Source organism: Lepidochelys kempii, chromosome 25 (assembly GCF_965140285.1).
Source record: "Lepidochelys kempii isolate rLepKem1 chromosome 25, rLepKem1.hap1, whole genome shotgun sequence".
NCBI classification, from domain to species: domain Eukaryota; kingdom Metazoa; phylum Chordata; order Testudines; family Cheloniidae; genus Lepidochelys; species Lepidochelys kempii.
Genome location: NC_136404.1, coordinates 11992431 through 12014697, shown reverse-complemented (window position 1 = coordinate 12014697; position 22267 = coordinate 11992431). Strand labels below are relative to the sequence as shown.

At 42.4% G+C, this 22267-nt stretch overlaps 1 protein-coding gene across 5 annotated transcripts in view; it reads right to left on the bottom strand.

The window, feature by feature from the left end:
• KDM4B (lysine demethylase 4B) overlaps positions 1–22267 on the bottom strand; it is a 178456-nt gene that overhangs the window by 69311 nt on the left and 86878 nt on the right. The window contains exon 9 of one of the 5 annotated variants that reach the window (XM_073324673.2): positions 20538–20734. The exons of the other annotated variants lie outside the window; for them this stretch is intronic. Coding sequence (XP_073180774.1) covers positions 20582–20734 — 153 coding nt within the window. The 3' untranslated portion in view covers positions 20538–20581. The remainder of the gene's footprint in view (positions 1–20537; positions 20735–22267) is intronic. 5 annotated transcript variants of the gene reach the window in all.

Below are 22267 nucleotides of genomic sequence, written 5' to 3'. Positions count from 1 at the left end.
CTTTGGCTTGATGCCTCTAACTCTGGATTGCCCATGATGTTGGGGTCATAGAGGAGGTTGCTTTACAAGCAAAATGGCTGCTTCCAAGAGGAAGCTAAAATTCTTATCCACTAATTCACTTACATTGGGGGGAAAACACATATTGCTAATTCATTCACACTGCCTCTTTCCACCTAAAATTTCAGAATACTAACTGAGCAGGAAGGTTACAGGTTTCTGTTAACTACTCAGAGATGCAGGTGTCTCCAAAAGACTCCCTTCCTAGTATAATACCCTAATTGGCAGGTTTATGTCTTTGACCTAATTCAGGCAGACAAGGGTTCAGCTAATTACTACCCACCCACATATGGCAACGGAAACATAGTCATGCGCCCTCTCTCTAAATTTTCCTTCCACTGAACTCCACATTCTGTGACTTCAAACCGACACCCATTTAGATGCCCAAGTTTTGTAAACTGGCCGAGGCACCATAAGTTGCAGGAAGATGCCTAGGCAAGATGGGAAAGGTGAATGAGGACTACCTGTCCTCAGGTTAATGAAAAGTTAAATTTGAAACAAAACAAAACAAAATAGGAAGAGCTAAAAAAGTGCATTTGCATGTTTACTCGCTGGTAGTTGAAAGCTTGTGGGAAGGAATGAGCCTTGACCCCCTGCTTCTGGTGTAATTACTAGCATTGCAGTAAGTCTCAAAAACAAACCAGTTCATTAGGAAATCCACTGGAAACACACTGTAGAGTTTCATAAACAAAACAATTAGGCAAAAATTTCCAAGGACTCCCCCTGGTCCTTGGCTGCAGGGCATGCTTCCTCTCTGCTTGCTTCTGTAATGCTCTGTGCATGTTTTTGCGGGTAGAATGACAGTAGATAGGTGGCAATTGGTGTCAGATAAGGGCAAGATTTACCCCATTCTGTCCATAAACAAGATCAAAACAGAGAATTCTGGTTCAGAAAACAGAATGGTAGACAGTGTTGAGAAGTCTCTCTTATGTTGGGCAAAATTTAATTGCTTCATACAAAGCTTCTTCTAATATCTTAAACTAAAAAAACAATTCCCCAAAACTATTGTGCGCCTTCCCTCAGAGTCTTCACTACGTAGACTGAAAATCAGACGAATGTTTCTAACCATCAGGGGAATGAGATTCTGGAACAGCCTTCCAGCAGGAGTAGTGGGGGCAAGCAACCTAGCTAGTTTTAAGATGCAGCTTGATAAGTTTATGAACAGTATTATATGACTGGGTTACCAGCAACAGCAACGAATGGGACTCCATGACCCTAGAGGTCCCTTTCAGTCCTAAGTTCCTATCTCTGTAGATCTACATCATGTGGTTACTCTTCAACTTCAAAGCTCTCAAGGCATTAGTCTGGGATCTATCCTGAACACATGCAGGCGGTTCCTCTATACAGCAAACAGAATTACAATACAAAACAAATTCCAAATCAGTGAGATCCAGAGTTTGAGCCTAACAGGACTGTCAGAATCCTCTCAGAAGCATTACAAATAGGGATTCAATAAAATATCAGCAACTTTCTTTCTTCACAGCCTCATTCCAGTTTGTGGGCTAAATAAAATGATTGCCTATGTAGTAAGCATTTTATAAATTTGAATCGAACACCACCTGCTGAGTGTCTCGAGACATTAGTAAGAAAAAGTTCAATTCTCTCCACTGTTGTACAAGATTTACAGCTTCATGAAAGAAGGCTACTCACTTGTACTTCTTGTTCTCAAAGTATGTAATTACAATAGTCCACTGACAGTTGCGATGCTATGGAAACACAGAATATTCAAACACTATTGTATCAACTTTATAAATGTTTATGTAACTTTACCTGCAAGCTAATGTTTGTATACCTGGCTGAATGGGTGAGCTGAAAGATGTTTCCTGTAGGAATGTTTCCTGTATGAACTAAAAATCAATGTTGAAACAAAGCAGGTAACAGGTCTGCATTAGACCTGAAGTACTTTAAATCCTACCAGACTCTCTCTGTGGAAGATGAGTGACCAGTTGGTAAGCTAGATATGTACTTAAGCTGTTTTCCATTACAATTTGTTTTCTCTAATGTTTTTGTTCTAAATAAATAGTACTTTGCTCTGTGAAAGCTGATTGGCCACTGATTAACCCTGTCATTGTCCCTGAGAGAACAGGCTTGCAGGTGCTGCGGTAAAGCTAAGTCTGCTGAGAAAATCACAGTGAATTGCAGGAGTCTGCAGCCTAAGGCCTAGGTCTAGAGGGAGAAAAATCATGGGACTCTGCCCCAAGAAAGATGGCAGCTAGAGGCGGAGACTTCAGTGGGATGGCTTTGAGGAGGCCACAAGGAGGTCAGAGGCGCAGTTAACTCAGGAACTAGGACGGGTTATGCTTTAAGTGAGCAGATAGCAGCACCCACACAACTTCAAAATTTCCAAGCTGCTAAGCCATAGCAATCCTAGACTACCCCGCTGAGGGGGTAAAGCAGTCTCTATGCATACTCTGCTTTCCATATTTTATTATTATTATTATTATTATTTTTTTTTTTTTTACCTTTTGTGCTAAAAACCCACCAAGGATCTGTCATTTTACACTACATGCAACCAAGTTATGGAGAGAAGGCATCCATCACTGTCACAGTTTTGCAGAAATGTAACTCTGCTCAGTGGAACATAAAACATCCATGTCTAAAGTGCCACATTTAAGATTTAGGGACGGTTTATGAAGGCGTATTATCAACTGGCTAAGATGGTCTGTAATCACTTTCTCTTTTTGTCCCAGGAATGGCTTGGGGGATCACAGTCCAGTCCTACACCCTGTAGGAAATAGCACACTGGCTTATGTGCAGCACAAGGCCCTGATACTTTGAAATGAAGCCATCTTTTTGGTGACCAGGTCCAAAAGACAAAACACAAAGGCCCTGCCTACGGAACACCTGTTTATGGGTTTCCCATCCCAGGATGATACTTCCATCATTACTATAACTTAGGGGAAGAATTTGGAAGTACTTTCCTAATTGCAGATCAGGCTTTTTCATAGGATAGCACAAATCATTGTATACCAAAGGAACACAACCACATTGTTGTAGGGTTTGACCTGTGACCACAGGTACCTTATGGAACAGATTGCCTCACATGGAGTTATATATCATTGGTATCACAAATACCACTGCAGCCAATCAGGACAACGCTTCATAAAGGTGGCCCCACTTTTCCAGTGATGTAGGGGAAGTCATGCTGTGCAGAGGACGCCATTTTGTACAGCAGGTCTGCTGCATGGGCGGATGTGTTCAGGGGCCCGAAGGAATCTTCCTGTGAGCCATCAGTTGGACCAGACTCAAATCTGCCAATGGGTAACGTGTAACCAAAGTATGTGACAAATAACCAGCCCATGGAAAACCTATGTTTTGTTGGGTATCATGCCAAAAACTATTATAATCAGTCAATTATAATTATAAAACCTGTGTAGGATGTTTTTTCGTTATGTGAATTAAACAAACAAGGAAGAAAATTGGAAAAAAACTAATTCCATCATTAGCAACTATGAAAACCTTCAAACTCTGGCTGTCAACAGGGCTTGAACCTTCACGATCCCCAGGGAAGACCTCTAACTCCTGAAGTTAAAAGAGCATTTTATCGTCTATAATCACCAAATTGTTCAGATGGGGGAAACGAATTCCTGTTCTGAGCAGGTATGCAGCTTTGACTGTTGCATAGGGTGAAACCACCTCAAGAATACCTCGCCTCACTGCTCCCCCTCCACATACAGGCATACACATACTTTTCTAGAAAACAGTCTTGGAAGCAAACTCTACCAAGCCTGACATGCTTTTCAGTTTAGGGTGTATACTGGCACCTCTTCCAATAAAACAAAAACAACTCTCTTATGGTGTACATAGAACGCTCATTTACGATACAATGAATTGGCCACAGTATCTTCTGGCATTACTAGCATCTAGTATGTACTTTGTATTAACCTCTTTTCAGAGGCTAAGAAGCTAAAGTTCATTTGGTGTACCTTCAATTGCAAGAATTTGGCAGACAGAGAGAGAGTCTGTGCACAAATAAGGCAGGCAGTAGACTAGGCATATATCTGAAAAAGGCAAAAGATAGCACAGACAACCAAAGCTCTTTTGAAAACCATGCAATAAATGAAGTACTCCAAATTCTTTCAGTCGGAATCTACATCCACTTGCAGATATTTTCAAAGCAGCATGAGGGACTGGTGAGTTACTGAGAACACACAAGATCTGAATCCTTATGCATAATTCTCCTCTCTGAGCCACCCGGTGAAAACCTTGCACCTGTCACCACGGAACCAAGCTGGAAGAAAATTAGGAGCACTTCTGTCAGGAAAGACAAATGATTAAACAAACTGGAGCCAGAAATCAGGACAGGCAGTTTGGAAGGAGTCTGCTCCAACTACACTGTCACAAAAGGCAGCCTTCATTTTAAAGTGTTTCTTGTACACATGGCTAAGGATTGGGGGGTGGGGGGGAGAAGATAGAGAAAAGAGAGAGAGGAAGTAATGAATACTAGTGTTTAGAAGAAAGAAAAGGAGGACTTGTGGCACCTTAGAGACTAACCAATTTATTAGAGCATGAGCTTTCGTGAGCTACAGCTCACTTCATCGGATGCATACCGTGGAAACTGCAGCAGACTTTATATATACATAGAGAATATGAAACAATACCTCCTCCCACCCCACTGTCCTGCTGGTAATAGCTTATCTAAAGTGATCATCAGGTTGGGCCATTTCCAGCACAAATCCAGGTTTTCTCACCCTCCACCCCCCACACAAATTCACTCTCCTGCTGGTGATAGCCCATCCAAAGTGACAACTCTTTACACAATGTGCATGATAATCAAGTTGGGCCATTTCCTGCACAAATCCAGGTTCTCTCACCCCCTCACCCCCCTCCCAAAAACCACACACACAAACTCACTATCCTGCTGGTAAAAAGAAAAGGAGGACTTGTGGCACCTTAGAGACTAACCAATTTATTAGAGCATTATGCTCTAATAAATTGGTTAGTCTCTAAGGTGCCACAAGTCCTCCTTTTCTTTTTGCGAATACAGACTAACACGGCTGTTACTCTGAAACTAGTGTTTAGAAGGTATTTAAAAAGGCATCGGGGTGGAGGGCAGTAAAAGGGAAGGGCACTGAGAGGAGAAAAAGTCATTCCTCTCCCAGCACTGCCAAGGTAATTTGCTCCTGGAATAGATGGCATTAATATATTACCCATGCATCAATACTATCAAGCAGGTAGCACTCCTCTCCGATTTCTCCTGCCATGAGGCCATCTACCATACAGAGAGACACAAAATAGCAGACTAGCTGAAGATGAATCATCTCCAACTACACCACTGGAAAAGCAGCAGCAGCAAAAAAAAGTTTTATTTCTAAGGGCCTTGGGGAGGTGAGCAGAGTGGGCAGGAATATTGGGGCCCTGCTCAGTGAGCAAATGATTTAACCAAGGTAGACAGGAGTGCCGCAAGTAGAGAGAACAAGCATCTCAGCTGTAGTGACATCAGTTTAACGTGAACATTCATCATTTCCAAGGAGCCATGAGCACAAGGTTGTTCAATATGGACTCACTGTCACCCTGAAGGCAAGGGAAAAAACTCTCAGCCTGTGCTCACCCACCCATCCCTCTTACTTGCCTGACCACCACACCACCCTTTTCCCACACACACCCCTCAAGCACATCCACTGCATGCTCCAAGGGAAGACGAACAGGACAGAGACATGAGATGACTCATTTCCCCCGAAGCACATTTACTGTGAAAGAATAAAGATGCATTTAAATTACATTTGTAATCGTTTTCTAGGATTCCCACGGAGTTTGAGTTAGATTCCTGTCACCAGCAGGAAAAAGCCACAGGGATAGAGATGTTTGGAACTATGAATTTCTTTTACAACAGGAAGCCAAGTAAGTACTCTCATTCTTTGAATGGTTAAAGCTGCTCTCACTTGCTAAAAGAAGGGGGAACAGGGAACCACAAAGAGAGTGCTAGTTTTAAATCGAGCATTCAACATTCATTTAGAGTTACATGACATATGCACTGGCCCAGATTCCAGCACAAAGAGCACCTGCAGCCAGTCTCACCAATCAGGAGCATGAAAATGCTTTTCAATCTCAAAGCACATCTGATCTCAGTAACTTACGTAAGTTACTATCCAGAAGGTAACTTGTTTCCCAAACTGGCTGCTCTATTTTAACTGGCATACTCATCAAGGATTCTAGCTTTGTATTTGGGCTTTCAACAGGCTCAAAACAATGGGGATTTGAGTTCTGGGGAAGTAGGAGGCCTATGAAAAGACAACCTGTAACTTACCTTCTCCCCCCCCCAGCCAAGTGGAAGTAAAGAGACAAGCAGTATTAATAATACTCAGAAGTACCTAGCATTCAGGGTATAACTACACTGCAGTTAGCCCAGGCACTCAGTTAGCCTCGCTCAAGTACAAGCATTCTCATAGCAGAACCATAGTCATATTATTTCTGTACTTGCACATGTGTGTCTGTGGGCATATCCCATGGTTCTTTGGGCTGAGGCACTGTAGGATTCTTTCCCAGTCAACCTTGTCAACTGCAGAAAAATCTGCCTGTCTCTCAGGAGGATTTGTGGGAAGGGCACTGGAGAACTACCAGCACCTGAGCGATCTTGCCTGCACCCTCACTGAAAAGTGAGTGGGTTCCAGCCCAAGCTAAAACATGGCTTGGCCTTCAACCCACTCTGACATACCAGAGTATACTCCAGACTAATGAGTAGCTATGTCACTCCTGCCCTGTAACCTAGGGAGCCTTTTACAATGCCTTGCCTCTGAAGCCTCCAACTTGGACTGCTCACAAACAGCCTCCAGCATGTAAGTCACTCCCAGCTATGTCTGTGTTTGTGCAGCAGCCAGCCAGCCACACCTCGGATCTTACCAGCCTTAACAATTACCACAAGGTGACCCCAACACACTCCCAGTCCCAGATTTTCCCCTAGAAATGTATGCCCTATACTGCCCAGCCCTCTCCTGGACAGTACAAATATATTAAGTCTATTATTCCTTTAAGGGAATAATATGCACACAGCTTGCTACCCAGACACTTCAATTTGAACGTATTGGATTAGATAAAACAATAAAACAAGTTTATTAACAGCAAAGAGATAGATTTCAAGTGAGTACAAGTAATGATGAGGCATAAAACTCAGAAATTATTGCAAGAAAAATAAAGATAAAACACTTACTGGTGCCTAATATCAGGGGGTAGCCGTGTTAGTCTGTATCCACAAAAACAACAAGGAGTCTGGTGGCACCTTAAAGGCTAACAGATTTGTTTGGGCACAAGCTTTCGTGGGTAAAAAACCCCACTTTTTCAGGTGCATGGAGTGAAAATTACAGATGCAGGCATTATTATACTGACACATGAAGAGAAGGGAGTTACCTCAAGTTGAGAACCAATGTTGACAGGGCCAGTACAATGTTGTTGACAGGGCCAGTACAGTGTTGGTCCTGTCAGCACTGGTTCTCCTCTTCTGAGGTAACTCCCTTCTCTTCATGTGTCAGTATAATAATGCCTGCATCTGTAATTGTCACTCCAGGCATCTGAAAAAGTGGGGTTTTTTTACCCACGAACGCTTATGCCCAAATAAAACTGGTGCCTATCAAACTACATTAGATTAAAAATAAATTTCTCTCACTACATGCTTTCAGCAATCTTACTGACCAAACTCTTTAGGTCAGGACCCATCCCCCAGAGTCCAATGGCTGCTTCCTTTCTCCCTTCAGGTGCCATGCATCCGATGGGCAGGGGAACAAAGAGGGTGTCTTGGGGTATTTGCCCCTGCTTTCTATAGTTTCAGTCCATCTCTTGAAAAACACTTCCATTTGGGAGCAAGGCAACAAGCAGCCTGTGTGGCAGGAGACTCCATGCTATTTCTTTGCTAAGATGTAGATTTTTGCCCCTGGCCCCTTTCCTGTCAAAGAATGGCCACTTAGCAGATAATGGTCCATCAGCCTTGTTTACACCAGGCTGAGGAGTCAGCTTGTCCTTTGTCTCTGAGGAACTGGTTTGGCCACTCCCCAGACTTATCTGGAAAACACTTTTAGTCATGATTTCTGCTTGTGTTTATAACTTCACATATAACCCTGCTAAGTGCATTTTGCCATGATGTTACTGATAAACAAATTATGACTTTTTAAAATGATGCATTACAAGGCATATTTTGTACACAGATTATCACAATAGCGCATAGGGTGTAAACACAGGGGTATATTCTGTCATACCCCTGCTTCCAGTTATGCAAGCAAACATGGATTCAAAGAGCAAATAAGCATATCCTTGAGCACTGTGTGCGGATATTAGAAGACATTGGGTAAAAAAATACATGTGTGAGTATGGATTAAGATTACATGGTAAACACCTCAGATCTGGAAGGAGCTGTACCAACATTAATTTTCACAACTCTGCGGTATCTAACACAATGGTACCGCATTCAGTGAATTACACTACAACTAACAAGAAGTTCAACACACACACAACTTAACATCTAAGGGCCAGATTCCAAAGTCCATACTCAGTATCTAACAAGGCAAGTCTTCTGCTGACTTTAATGAGAGTTTTGACTGAGCAAGGATGTACATTTTTATTCCTGATCAACTATCACAGTTTCAGGGTAACTGCACCTGTATTCCCCCTCTGGAGCCCCTTGAAGAAGGTCACCCATTCAAGGTTTCCCACTCCCAGCGGTCACCTCTCCTGGGCAAAGACCCTCATCTCACCCCCTCCTGACTGGGGTTTTAAGGCCGCACAAAAGTTCTACAGTAATGATGGCAATCTCCATTTGTCATGCGTATTTTGCCATTGAAACTCCATGAACTTCACATCTACATTGCAACACACTGCTCTAGCCAGAGAGGCAGACTTTACAAAAGGAAAAGTTCTGATCCATCCCAGACTTGCTTAAGACATATGCAGTCCTCCCATGAATGGCTGGGAAACATGAATGATTAAGAACACTAGGGTTTTTCCTCCTAACTCTCACCAACTGGAACACAATCTTCGTAAATAATGCTCCAAGAAAGAGCTACTCCCACTGAAGCCATCAGCAAGGAGCCACCTATCCAATTAAAGTGTCCACAATTTATGTGCTCCTTGAACTGAGAGGACCAAGGTTTTGTTTGGTGACAGTCATCTTAGGAACTGTTCTTTTTGCTTTATGTCCACACTTATTGGCTGACCCTCCAGTATCACCTTCTGAGGCAATTCCAATGGAGTGACACCAGCTGACACAACTGTAAGGCAGATCTGTGAAAGAATTTTTGATAATCTTGTAATGTTAAGCCTCCACTCCGCCACATGAACGACTGGATCTGGTGGACTCTTGTGTAACAGAGAAGCAAAGAATAAGCTGCAGAGAGCCCATTCTTCACGTAGCTATTTACTGCAACCACAAAGCACCTTCAACACTATAAATCAGAGGGTTAGTGAGACAGAGAAAGACCAGGAGATCATGTCAAGCTAGATCTCAGGAATCAACTGGGTCAGGGGCAGCTTTCCATTCCAGAAGGCCTGCCCATCTCCTCTGGGCCCTTCAGTAATCACCCAGAGCAGGCAAATTCATTACCAAACAGAAGAACAAAGTCTTCAAAAGCACCAAAAGGAATCTGGTTTACACTGTACAGTAATTAAGTTTGAAGTAAACCAGGCTAAGTATTAGAAAAGGCCTCTCCTTTTAAAAACTGAGTGCTGAATTGAGAAATCTCAGATGGGCTGCAATCTTCACTGATCCCCCTCAGAATGGTGTAAGAAAAGGCACCCTCATTCTGCTTTAAAAAGGTAAATATTCTTCCTCTGATAACAGAAGGCTCGCAAAGCAATCTCAACAGCTCTGTAACAGGGTGGCTTGACCTTAAGGGCCGGAAGGCCAGCAGCAAGCCTGCTTTGATTACGAAGGAGCCACACCTGGGAGAGATGAGGTGTCTTCTCTGTAAAGATCAGCAGGAAGCTGCAATGAAGTGGGGAAATGCTCAGGGATCAGAGACTGCTAGACATGAGCAGGCTTCAGCAGAGTCCTGGGAGTTAGGACTGAGGGCACATCTTCACTAGCAACGTTAGGCAGCGCTTTAACTTGGCTGTGTACTCACGGCATCAGCCACTGGTGCACTGTCTACACTTGCACTTTACAGCGCCGAAACTTGCTCCACTCAGGGAGGTGTTTTCTCACACCCCTGAGTGAGAAAGTTGCAGCGCTGTAAAGTGTCAGTATAGACAAGCCCTGAGACACCAGCCAGGTAGGCCTAGTCTGACAAAGCAGGAAAGGCCCCAGGCGGGAAGCCTTGGGAGGAGGACGAGAAACTTTTGTTTTGTGTGGACTTTCGGAAGGACTTCGTTCTGAGATTTTGAGTTTTGTTTGGCGTTTATTTCATATTAATAAACCTATCCCCCCAAGGAGGGAACAAGCCTGGGTGAAGTTTTATTTCAACAGTCCAAGAGCGAAATTGAGGCAGGCTGCCTACAGTGTGACCCCAGGCCACACTTTCAAATTATTCCTGCCAACTCCACAGGAATTATATTAACGGGAAACTAAACCCACCTTCTTTAATAAAATCCACATACACCAGTGTGCCAAATAAGCAATGCTTCAGCTGGCATATCCCTAACTTCTTGCCCTGCTTTATTTCACAGTGCCTTTGTTGTACATTGCACTTTATAGACAAGATCACTAATATCCAGGCACTTAAAATCTAAATTAGACATATCGATGACAAATGGCAAGCCATGGTGAAAAAGATTCAAGAGCAGTAAACTATGGGAAAGAAATACTGCTCCAAAAAGAAAAAAAGAGTACTAGTGGCACCTTAGAGACTAACCAATTTATTTGAGCATAAGCTTTCGTGAGCTACAGCTCACTTCATCGGATGCATTCAGTGAAAATACAGTGAGGAGATTTATATACACACAGAACACGAAAAAACGGGTATTATCATACACAATTTGTGAGAGTGATGGGTCATCCTTCAGGATAGGTTGTAGATCCTTGATGATGCGTTGGAGAGGTTTTAGTTGGGGGCTGAAGGTGATGGCTAGTGGCGTTCTGTTATCTTTGTTGGGCCTGTCCTGTAGCAGGTGACTTCTGGGAACTCTTCTGGCTCTGTCAATTTGTTTCTTCACTTCAGCAGGTGGGTATTGTAGTTGTAAAAATGCTTGAGAGAGATCTTGTAGGTGTTTGTCTCTGTCTGAGGGGTTGGAGCAAATGCGGTTGTATCGTAGAGCTTGGCTGTAGACGATGGATCGTGTGGTGTGGTCTGGGTGAAAGCTGGAGGCATGTAGGTAGGAATAGCGGTCAGTAGGTTTCCGGTATAGGGTGGTGTTTATGTGACCATCGCTTATTAGCACCGTAGTGTCCAGGAAGTAGATCTCTTATGTGGACTGGTCCAGGCTGAGGTTGATGGTGGGATGGAAATTGTTGAAATCATGGTGGAATTCCTCAAGGGCTTCTTTTCCATGGGTCCAGATGATGAAGATGTCATCAATGTAGCGCAAGTAGAGTAGGGGCATTAGGGGACGAGAGCTGAGGAAGCGTTGTTCTAAGTCAGCCATAAAAATGTTGGCATACTGTGGGGCCATGCGGGTACCCATAGCAGTGCCGCTGATTTAAAGATATACATTGTCCCCAAATGTGAAATAGTTATGGGTGAGGACAAAGTTCAGCCACCAAGTTTGCCGCGACATTATCGGGGATACTGTTCCTGATGGCTTGTAGTCCATCTTTGTGTGGAATGTTGGTGTAGAGGGCTTCTACATCCATAGTGGCCAGGATGGTGTCTTCAGGAAGATCACCGATGGATTGTAGTTTCCTCAGGAAGTCAGTGGTGTCTCGAAGATAGCTGGCAGTGTTGGTAGCATAGGGCCTGAGGAGGGAGTCTACATAGCCAGACAATCCTGCTGTCAGAGTGCCAATGCCTGAGATGATGGGGCGTCCAGGATTTCCAGGTTTATGGATCTTGGGTAGCAGATAGAATGCCCCAGGTTGGGGTTCTAGGGGTGTGTCTGTGCAGATTTGTTCTTGTGCTTTTTCAGGGAGTTTCTTGAGCAAATGCTGTAGTTTCTTTTGGTAACCCTCAGTGGGATCAGAGGGTAATGGCTTGTAGAAAGTGGTGTTGGAGAGCTGCTAGCAGCCTCTTGTTCATATTCCGACCTATTCATGATGACAACAGCACCTCCTTTGTCAGCCTTTTTGATTATGATGTCAGAGTTGTTTCTGAGGCTGTGGATGGCATTGTGTTCTGCACGGCTGAGGTTATGGGGCAAGTGATGCTGCTTTTCCACAATTTCAGCCCGTGCACATCGGCGGAAGCACTCTATATAGAAGTCCAGCCTGTTGTTTCGACCCTCACTGAGTGTTACCAAAAGAAACTACAGCAGTTGCTCAAGAAACTCCCTGAAAAAGCACAAGAACAAATCCGCACAGACACACCCCTGGAACCCTAACCTGGGGCATTCTATCTGCTACCCAAGATATGTCCACATATCTATTCAGGGGACACCATCATAGGGCCTAATCACATCAGCCACACTATCAGAGGCTCGTTCACCTGCACATCTACCAATGTGATATATGCTATCATGTGCCAGCAATGCCCCTCTGCCATGTACATTGGTCAAACTGGACAGTCTCTACGTAAAAGAATAAATGGGCACAAATCAGATGTCAAGAATTATAACATTCATAAACCTGTTGGAGAACACTTCAATCTCTCTGGTCACTCGATTACAGACCTAAAGGTCGCAATATTACAACAACAAAAAGACTTCAAAAACAGACTCCAACGAGAGACTGCTGAATTGGAATTAATTTGCAAACTGGATACAATTAACTTAGGCTTGAATAGAGACTGGGAGTGGATGGGTCATTACACAAAGTAAAACTATTTCCCCATGTTTATTTCCCCCCCTCCCCCCACTGCTCCTCAGACCTTTCTGTTAACTGCTGGCAATGGCCCACCTTGATTATCACTACAAAAGGTTTTCTCCTGCCAATCCCCACCCCGCTCTCCTGCTGGTAATAGTTCATCTTAAGTGATCACTCTCCTTACAATGTGTATGATAACACCCATTGTTTCATGTTCTGTGTGTATATAAATCTCCTCACTGTATTTTCCACTGAATGCATCCGATGAAGTGAGCTGTAGCTCACGAAAGCTCATGCTCAAATAAATTGGTTAGTCTCTAAGGTGCTACTAGTACTCCTTTTCTTTTTGCGAATACAGACTAACACGGCTGTTACTCTGAAACCTGCTCCAAAAAGAGCACCTTTTCCAAAGAAAGGTAGGCTATATATATTTTTGTATGTAGTCTTGACTATATTTTTTAAAAAAGGAAACAGGCAAGTAGGAGAGCTGGAGTGGAGATGTGTGATGGAAAGCTAACCAGGAGGAGATGAAGGCTACTTGTACCAGCACATAAAAGTAGGACTCAGGCAGACAGAGCAGCTTGACCCCATTTTATACTGAGACAGATAATTCTAAGACTGTCTTTGGAGTAAATGGGAGATGAAATGAAGCTATGAAAATGCCAGCCTGCAGTAACATAGATGTTATCAGCCTCTAGTGTCTGCTATTAATATAATAAGGAACATAAGAAATTGCTCCCATCCACCTATATCCAGTCAGGTTTGCAAAAGAAATAGAAAAGCTGACCTGTGATACGCACATGAATTTCTTGAGTAACTGCAGGTTCAGTTCCTGAATAAGAGAAGACTATAGGTATAGGCTGTTTAGGGGGTTCTAGCTGGACAATGTAAAAATGCAGGCTATAAAAAGGGTTATTAGTAGTGTACTTGATTAAACCATATCTTCTTATAAGCTTTACTGATTGACAGAGGCCTTGTACAGATGACAACCAAAAGCAAAAATGCAGAATGAGACTGCAGCCTTATATATCAAAACTACACATTACTAGGAAGAGAACATCAGTTGCTTTATTTCAGCCATAAGACCTCCTGGACAGTATTAAACAGAAAAACCAAACAAAACAGAATTAACTGAAGACCACTACCTCAAGGGCCAAGGTTCATGAGAAGATGCTGGAGGGGGCAAAAACGGGAGAGGGTATGAAGTATTTCCTCGTATAATCTCCATGTTTAACAGTCTTCCTACAAACATTGACTACTAGCGTACAAAGAACAAACAGTCACACTCAAATAAAAAGGCAATACCATTATTAAGTTATGGATCTAAACAAGGGAATTCAGAGCGCAAGCTGACAGCTGAAATGTTGTGCCCGCCCTCAAACAAAACCATTCAATATTATCCCCTTAGCAATCTTTCCACACAGTAAATACGAACTGATTAATACAACCCAGCTCCAAAAACATTAGAATCTTGAAAAGTAACACTTCCTGCAGGAGTTAGATCTCTCCACGTGACATACCAAGGAATCTAGAAGTGGCTGGGAAGGCCTGGTGATAGTGCTCCATGCTGACATACATGAGTCTAAAGATTGATGTCAGATTTCTACCCCACTCCATAGGCCAGTAGAGCCACTGGGTTCCATAAAAACACCCAGAAACAACCTGCAGTGCTCAACTTCAGCTCTCCGTATTGAAATGGCATTGGCAGGCTCTGGCAGGTTCCATTCAAGCCTTCTTGACTGGAAGGATGATGGCTGCAACACAATCTCTTGAGTACAGGTTGAGGCATTTACAGGGATAATGTGATGATTTGGAGATCTATGTACATCTTATGGATTCTGACTGATTTTATGAACTCTATGTCTAATTCCAACCCCCAGTGTGTAATAAGCAAGCCTTGGGCTGATAAGGACCACATCACATATCACACCTCTTGTCCGAAACAACAAAAGTAGTCATTAACAGTTTAATAACTGCTCTGGCAGGACAATGGGTATACTAAAGAGGGTGCTTAACCTGGGAGAATCCGGTTATTCTTGGTGGTATATATGGAGGGGGTTTGGAGCAGGAATTTTGCCCAGAAGAGGCAACAAAGAAACCTGATGTTAATGCTAGTATCTCAAGACTCAGACAAATTACACTTGGGACAACTGTGATGAACAAAGGAGGCATGCTTTCATAGCACAAGGGACCTTTTTGGAGTACTAGACCACCCAGGAGCTGGAGGACACTGATTACAGAGGTCAGACCGAGACTCTGTATTCCAGAAGAGAAGCCATATGCAGGAATGGGATCCTGGACTCCTCAGACTCCCAAAGAACACTGCAGACTGGTGAGGAAACTGAAGCAGAGATTTGCATGCAGGTTATCTTTACTTAGTACAAGAGAGAAACAGATTGAGACAAAATAAAGAGTAATTCTGTTAGAAACCTTTGCAAAGACTGTGGTAGCTGAAGCAAACAGACATGTCCCTGAAGAGGTAAACCCTAAGCTAGAGCGCCCGCAAGATTGGAGCTCTGGAAAGGAAGTTATTAAGCAACTGGGGAGTCTGGAGGCACTGGCACTAGCTTCATGACGAGGCGGTTGGACCCCAAGTATCATCTCTAGGAAGGGAGTGCTGGAAAGAATGAGGGTGCATCTACTTGGCAGCTGGAGATGTAATTTCCAGCTTGGTTAGACATACCTGCACTAGCTTTGATTGAGCTAGCACACTAAAATAGCCCAGCCACCGCAGCACAGCAGGTTAGCCTCCCAAGTACGTACCTTGGTTCCCAGACAAGCCTGTACTCTGCAGCAACGACACTGCTGCTTTTAGCACATTCGCTCAGTCAACACTAGCACAGGTACGTCTACTTCCAGCAGCAGTGCAGACGTACCCGGAGAGTGCGCCAAGAATCCCAGAGTCAGAGGCAGTGACTGAACTCAGTTCAGACTCAGGAAAGCTTAAAAGCACAAAGTAATCACTCCCTAAACTGGGTTACCGGCTTGGAATCATCCTCTCATTAAGCTCTGCTGCAGAAGGCAATCGAGGTATGCATGATAGGAACAATTTCCCTACTTTGAGAGAAGTAGTATGTTTAAAATAGCCTGTTAAGAGGTTTCAGATACTACTTTAACTATGTCAAGGAAACAAAACACCTCTCTAGATGCCTGTGAACCAAGGTCGCTGACCCCTCATTTTCATTCCTTTAATTGTCATGTTCATGTTAACCGACTAGGAAGCAAAATCAATCCATGGTTTTCTCTCGCGTACATTTCTGATTTTAATCATGCTTTTTAGCCAGGTCAAAAGACAGACATTTTGTAACTGAGTACCCCCAGACACCATGATGCTGGGGACACGTACATCTCTACCAGCAGATAGATTATATATGTAGTGTAAATGGATCCAAAGGCAAGAATCACAACAAAAGAATGGAGAGAGAATGATTCCAGAAGATGTAAGCAAGTCAGGAAAACTGATCAAAAAGAAAGACTTGGAGGAGAGGTGGTGGGAATTGTCAGTAACATCACAACACTGGCATCACTTCTATGCAAGAGAGAGACAGCAAGAACTGGGAACAGCAACGAAGTCTGAAATACTTTTGGTAATGCAAAAGAAAATGTACACACAACAACAACGGGCTTTTGCACCCATGATTTCATCAGCATGTTATGAGGCAGGATTTTGAAGTCTTTCCTGTTGTTTTATATGCAAAAAAGGCTAAAAATTATTCCAGTAGGTCAGTGGATAACAGCCACCAAGTAACCACCCTCGATAGAAATTGGTCCTGAGGATTTATACACCTCTCGAGACAGAAAGGTGTTTGCCAGGTATTGGTTTGCGATAAGTGAAAGAGGCAGAAAACAATTACTTGACAGATTACTTCCTTCAGGTCAGGTCGACTGAACACCTATTCTGATCAAAGAACTGGGAAGAAAAAAAAAAAACAAATAGGCCAGGCCTGAGGCAGAAACTACAGAATTCAGCTGACCATCCATGGTATCCTGTCTGCCAAGAATCAGGACCTGAACCTGGGACACAGTAAGCAGATACAGGAGAGAGATTCAATATGGACCAACATGCAAAGCTGACTTGATAATCGTACTATGCACTGACCATTAGCTTAGTTAAGGCAAGGATTTCTTGGACAAATTGCTAATATGGTAATGGGCTGTCTATCAATGACTAGCTGACAGATAACAGTTCACATCTCTAATACTAAATATTCCTGTTCATCTACAATTATACACCCCTCTAGTCATTTTGACTATTTCCCATGTTCACCTCAGAAACATTTAATTTCCACTGGGTTCTTTAAAAAATTCATGCTGTAGCAGCAAACTAGCCACTTAAATGCCCATCAGACCAACTTCTAATTGAATCTTTAAAAAAAATCCAACAACCAGTGTTTACTAGCTTTAGCTACAAGTTTACATAGATGTAACACATATCTATAATTAGTTGCCTATGCAATTTTACAGCCACTGCCGAAGTGTTGATTTTCTGTGAACGTTGATGCTTGTCCTACAATTACAGCAGAACTAGTTTCTAGTAAGCCGATCATTAAACTCTGCTCTGGCTAGAATGCATTTTTGCAGTCTAGACAGGTCCTCCTGTAGTTAGCAGTACTTTCTATCTACCTGGCAGATAATTAGTGCTACTCTATGTAGGTTTTTCTAAGGTCACCCATCACTGCAGTATATGATCACCTTCTTATTGTATGTCATTAACATCTTTCCTTCCATCCACAGCTCTAAGCAGAGCAAAATCTATGCTCTGAGTCCCCAATGTCAGAGCATATGGGAAAAAAGAGCACTGTCCATCTGGCTAGTTGCAAAAGGCCTGTTATTGACTTCCTGTGTTGTGGTAAGGACAGGAATCAGCCCTGCTTGTTGCAACCTGGAGAGAGGAGAGATGGAACTAGGTTGACTTTCTTTTTTATGAAATAATATTCTGTACTTCCACAGTGTCATTTCTAAGCACTTTAAGAACTATGATAATGACTTGGGAAAAAATCACTCTGGTATTAGCAAATATAATCCAGCTATGTCTGACAGCAAAAAACAAAACAAATGAACAAAATCAGAATAGCTGCTTTAGTCAACTCATTTAAAAACCCTGTGCTATTTAACCAGAAAAACACAGTCCAGGATTTTTCTTTCATCATGAAAAGCGCAGGCAATCTGAGTTTACACATAACACAACCATCTGATATTTCATTAAATCCTTCTTTAACTTAAAAAGGAGATATCAATGAACTTATTGCCCACATACCATAACAGAGCTCACACCTCATCTGGAATCCCCTACCATGGTAACAAATGGTTAACACACACACATATGCAAATCATGATTTTGGAAATATTAAATGGAATCCTGTAAACAGAGAAGTGTCACCTGGTGCAATGGAAATAAACTGGGCATCTCCTTCCACTCTCCAACTTTTTCCCCAAATCTGCTCAGAACTCTCTATGCTGTTTGTTCAGTAATTTCACGCTATGCCGCTTAACAATGTGAGCATGGAGGCTCAATCTAAAACTGCACTTCCCAAATGTCACTTGTTTGTGAACACATGGCTGAGCTTAAAATTGCTTTTAATATTAGAGCAGTGCCCGGTGGCACCGCTGTAGTTAAGGGTTTGTCAAAATGTCCATGATTAAAACCCCATTTTCTGGGGTTTATAACTCCAGGAACATTTACTACAGACTGAAACTTAGTATATACCGGGTTACAGCAGACCTGAACACTATTTTTTTTTAAATTTCAAATCAAATTTACTTAGCCATTTATTTATTTATTTATTTATTAAGTCTGATGTATACAAAACTTATTTAAGACCTTTTGTGGGTTTTAGGCTTTTCTTATTGCTCCTTTAACTCCAAAACTCAATCTCAGAGTTATGGCTTCCATTCCACCCTTCCTTACTCTGCAGAGCCCAGATATAAACAGAATATGGCTTCGTCTACAACCTCAATAAATAATCTGACATCTAACAGGGTGCAAACAACCTAGGGTAGGGGTTTAGCTATTTGAGTGGGGAAAGAGGAGAGCGGAGGTAACTACACAAGATCTCCATAATCCCATAGTAGCTGGATGTTTAGCTGGATGTTTCTGATGTAAAGATCTGCATTTGATTAAATGTCAGCATTGACCAAATTATTGTTAAGATTTGGAATTTATACCCCATGGAGATCTATCTGTAAGAAGTTTTTTCTTTAAGTTTCATAGCATTACACTAGCACTGGTGCGAACTATGGTAAAAACCCTGGCACTGGCAGGCAGCTGGCTTTTATTACCACTGTACGTCTCCTAACGCTGTTCAAAGACGGCCTGGACAATGAAAATGCACGATGAAAATGCAATGGATTTTCTATACTAGCTCTCCCACGATTCCCAACCACAGCTAGTCCGACAGTGGGAATTTTAAGAAAGCTCAGCTTGTGTAATATTTGAAATGAGATCACTCATTTCAGCTCTCTTTCCACCTTGTTGATTCAGACAGAGCACTGCATTGGATCCTATGAGAAAGTTTCTGTCATAGCCATGAGGGAGGTAAGTTTTTTAAAAAAAATTTAAGATTAATTTTTTAACTGATGCACCGTCCTCCCGAGAAGAGTTTATGACATACTGGCCAATCCCTACTCCATCTGTGCCCGGACACAAAAGGAGCTATTTAAAGCTGGGTCAATACTGTTATGAATTTCATGGCTTTTGTAGCTTTAAGACAGCCCGTTATCTTATTTTGCACTGAAACAGGTTTGCTGGGTATTATTTCAGTATAGGTTTGGTTTAATTGCACCTAAAAGATTAAAAAATGAAATTAAAGTATACTAAGTGGCTAGCTACTGTCCAGTCAATACCGCCAGAACCTCCTTCTAACATTCCTCCCAGAGCAATAGCTAACTGGCAAGTATACTAATTCTTTCATGACCTGGCCCATCTGGTAGCAAAAGCGCAAGCTCTGCAACTCCTTGGCATGTATTTTTGTGAATTTAGAATCATCACTCCTTGGAAAATTAATGGTAGTGTCTTAAAAACTGAGTTTAGGATTCATGCTTCAGGTCATAAAACTAGTTGGAGGTTAGGAATAAGTATGTCCCGTGGTATAGGATTGCTCACTTAAGCATAGTCTGAAGGTTTAAATCTCTTCCTGAAGAAGCTAGTATTGACCACCGCTAGAGACATGACCAAACTAGATGTAAAACTGATCTGTTCTGATGTGGCACTCATTCTTAAGAATGATAATTACCCCTTACCCCTTGGCTAATGACTATATTTTCTAGCGTTACATTGGTGTCTAATCCCAGCCTAATCTGAATGAGTGTGCCTACATCTATGGCTCTCATTCACCAGCACCCCACTACAAGACTAAAAGCAGAGTCAAACTGATAGAGGGAAACAAGCACTGATCACAATGTGACAAGACAAGACAGCACTGGCTGATGAATTCTCTTCATGCCCTGAGGTATATCAGCACTCAGTGGAATTCCCATCAAGCGGCCTCACATCTCCGCCAAACTGTCAATAAAAAAAAACTCTGCTAAGATGTATGTTTGTGGAGTTAAGGGGAATTTATTTTAGGACAAGCACAGAGTTCAGATGTCAAATGTGTCAGCTAATAATAGATCCCCTGAGACCATGGACTGAAAATTACTGGAAAAATAAACGAGACAGGCATTTCACCTTTCAGTAGCTTAGAGGGATGGGCTTTCTGCAGGATGAGCTGCTCAGACACTGAAGATTATGGCATTTGATAGTCTCAGCCAGTCTGCCTGTGCCTGCTTAGGCAAATTCACAGAACACCGAATAGTGAGGGGAAGGCGATGTAGCAGAGAAAAGTGCTTCTTCAGGATGAAGTTAGTCACAAGCAGCTTTGGTTTCTATTTGGGCAGATGATATAAATTCAATAAAGAACAACAACTTGAAAGAAAAAAGGAGAGACGATAAACAGTAACATTTCTTAAAGCTATCATGGTTTCTGTGATTCCACAAGTTCCTGGACAGCCTGGTATTGGAGTTATGGAGAGACATCATATTCATCCTCTAGAGAGAAAGCAGTGCCTCCCATCACTCAAGAAGCAGCCACTCCTGGTAATAAATGAGCAGCATTGATTAGTTCTGAATAGAATCCTGTCTAGGAAGTCCTGACTTGGTTGGGAGGAAGATGGTTGAAGGAACTATGCCTTGAAGATGGGGATGTTAAAGTGAGAGAGCTGTCAAACATACTAATGTCCCAGGGTAGATGAAAAAAGGGTAAAAAACTTCTGTGACTACTTCTGTGACTTCACGCACCTCCTCTTACTCACAAAACACAAGTCATTTCTTAAGGAAAAGTGGACACGGTTACCTTTTCTGGACCAAACTGAACCTTCACTATAAATAAGCTACATACATTTCAGGGTCCCAATCCATGGAACAAAATATTATTTTGATCATTATGAACATTAGTGTTCAGGTATCTCCTCCAGAGTCTGAACTATGCTTTTCCTGAAGGATATGCTTGTAGTAAGCTACCCTAGGGCAGAGATTGTATTTTCCTGTGTTTGGAAAGGAACATGGCACATTTTGGGCAATAGCCCCAAACTAAACCACCATCAGCACCTGTGTAATCATTCATCCTTTTTCATAGCCTGTGGGAATGGAATCCTTAAAAGGACCAGAAATAACAGACCCCCATTCATACTTTGTACATGGCACCACCACATCTGAGCACATCACATCACATGATCTAACTACATTAAAAACACTACCCACTTAGGGCAAGATGTTGAAACACTTCTGCCATACACTAGCTCCATTCATTAGCTTGGAACGTATTTCCTTTCTGCCATTACTAAACACTCAGATAAATGAGTATCAAAACAAATGCTCCATATACTGTACCCTGAAGGCCACCAGCTCTAATTCTGGTGAGCTGTCAAAGGGAACAAGTTACACAGGAAAAGACCTTCCATTGAAGATACCCTGCAGCTTTCCCTACAGAGTTTTGTCCCAGAACCAACAGCTGCAGTACTTCAGTTGATTCTAAATGAGATAAAGAGTGAGTAAAGGGTGTTTTCAAGTATTCGGCAGTGAAAGCAAGCTGCACACTTTTTATTTATTATGCATTTGGGTACATAGCATTAGAATACAGCAGTCATGGGCTATTCTGGGATAATTTGTTCCCTGTGGAACTTAGTTGGGGTGCAGCAGAAATTTACCAAACCTATTAAAATGTCTCTTATCAACCTCCCATAAAGACCCATATACCAAAGCACCGTTCTCCACAGAATATAACGCACATCTTGCATTCAAGAACTAGGACTTTGGGATTAATTAAAATCCCCTCTCACCCTACTCCCCTATTTTGCAAGTCTTTTCTTCCCCTTCCTAGTTACTGAACTATTCAACTACAGCGGAGGACAATCAAAGGC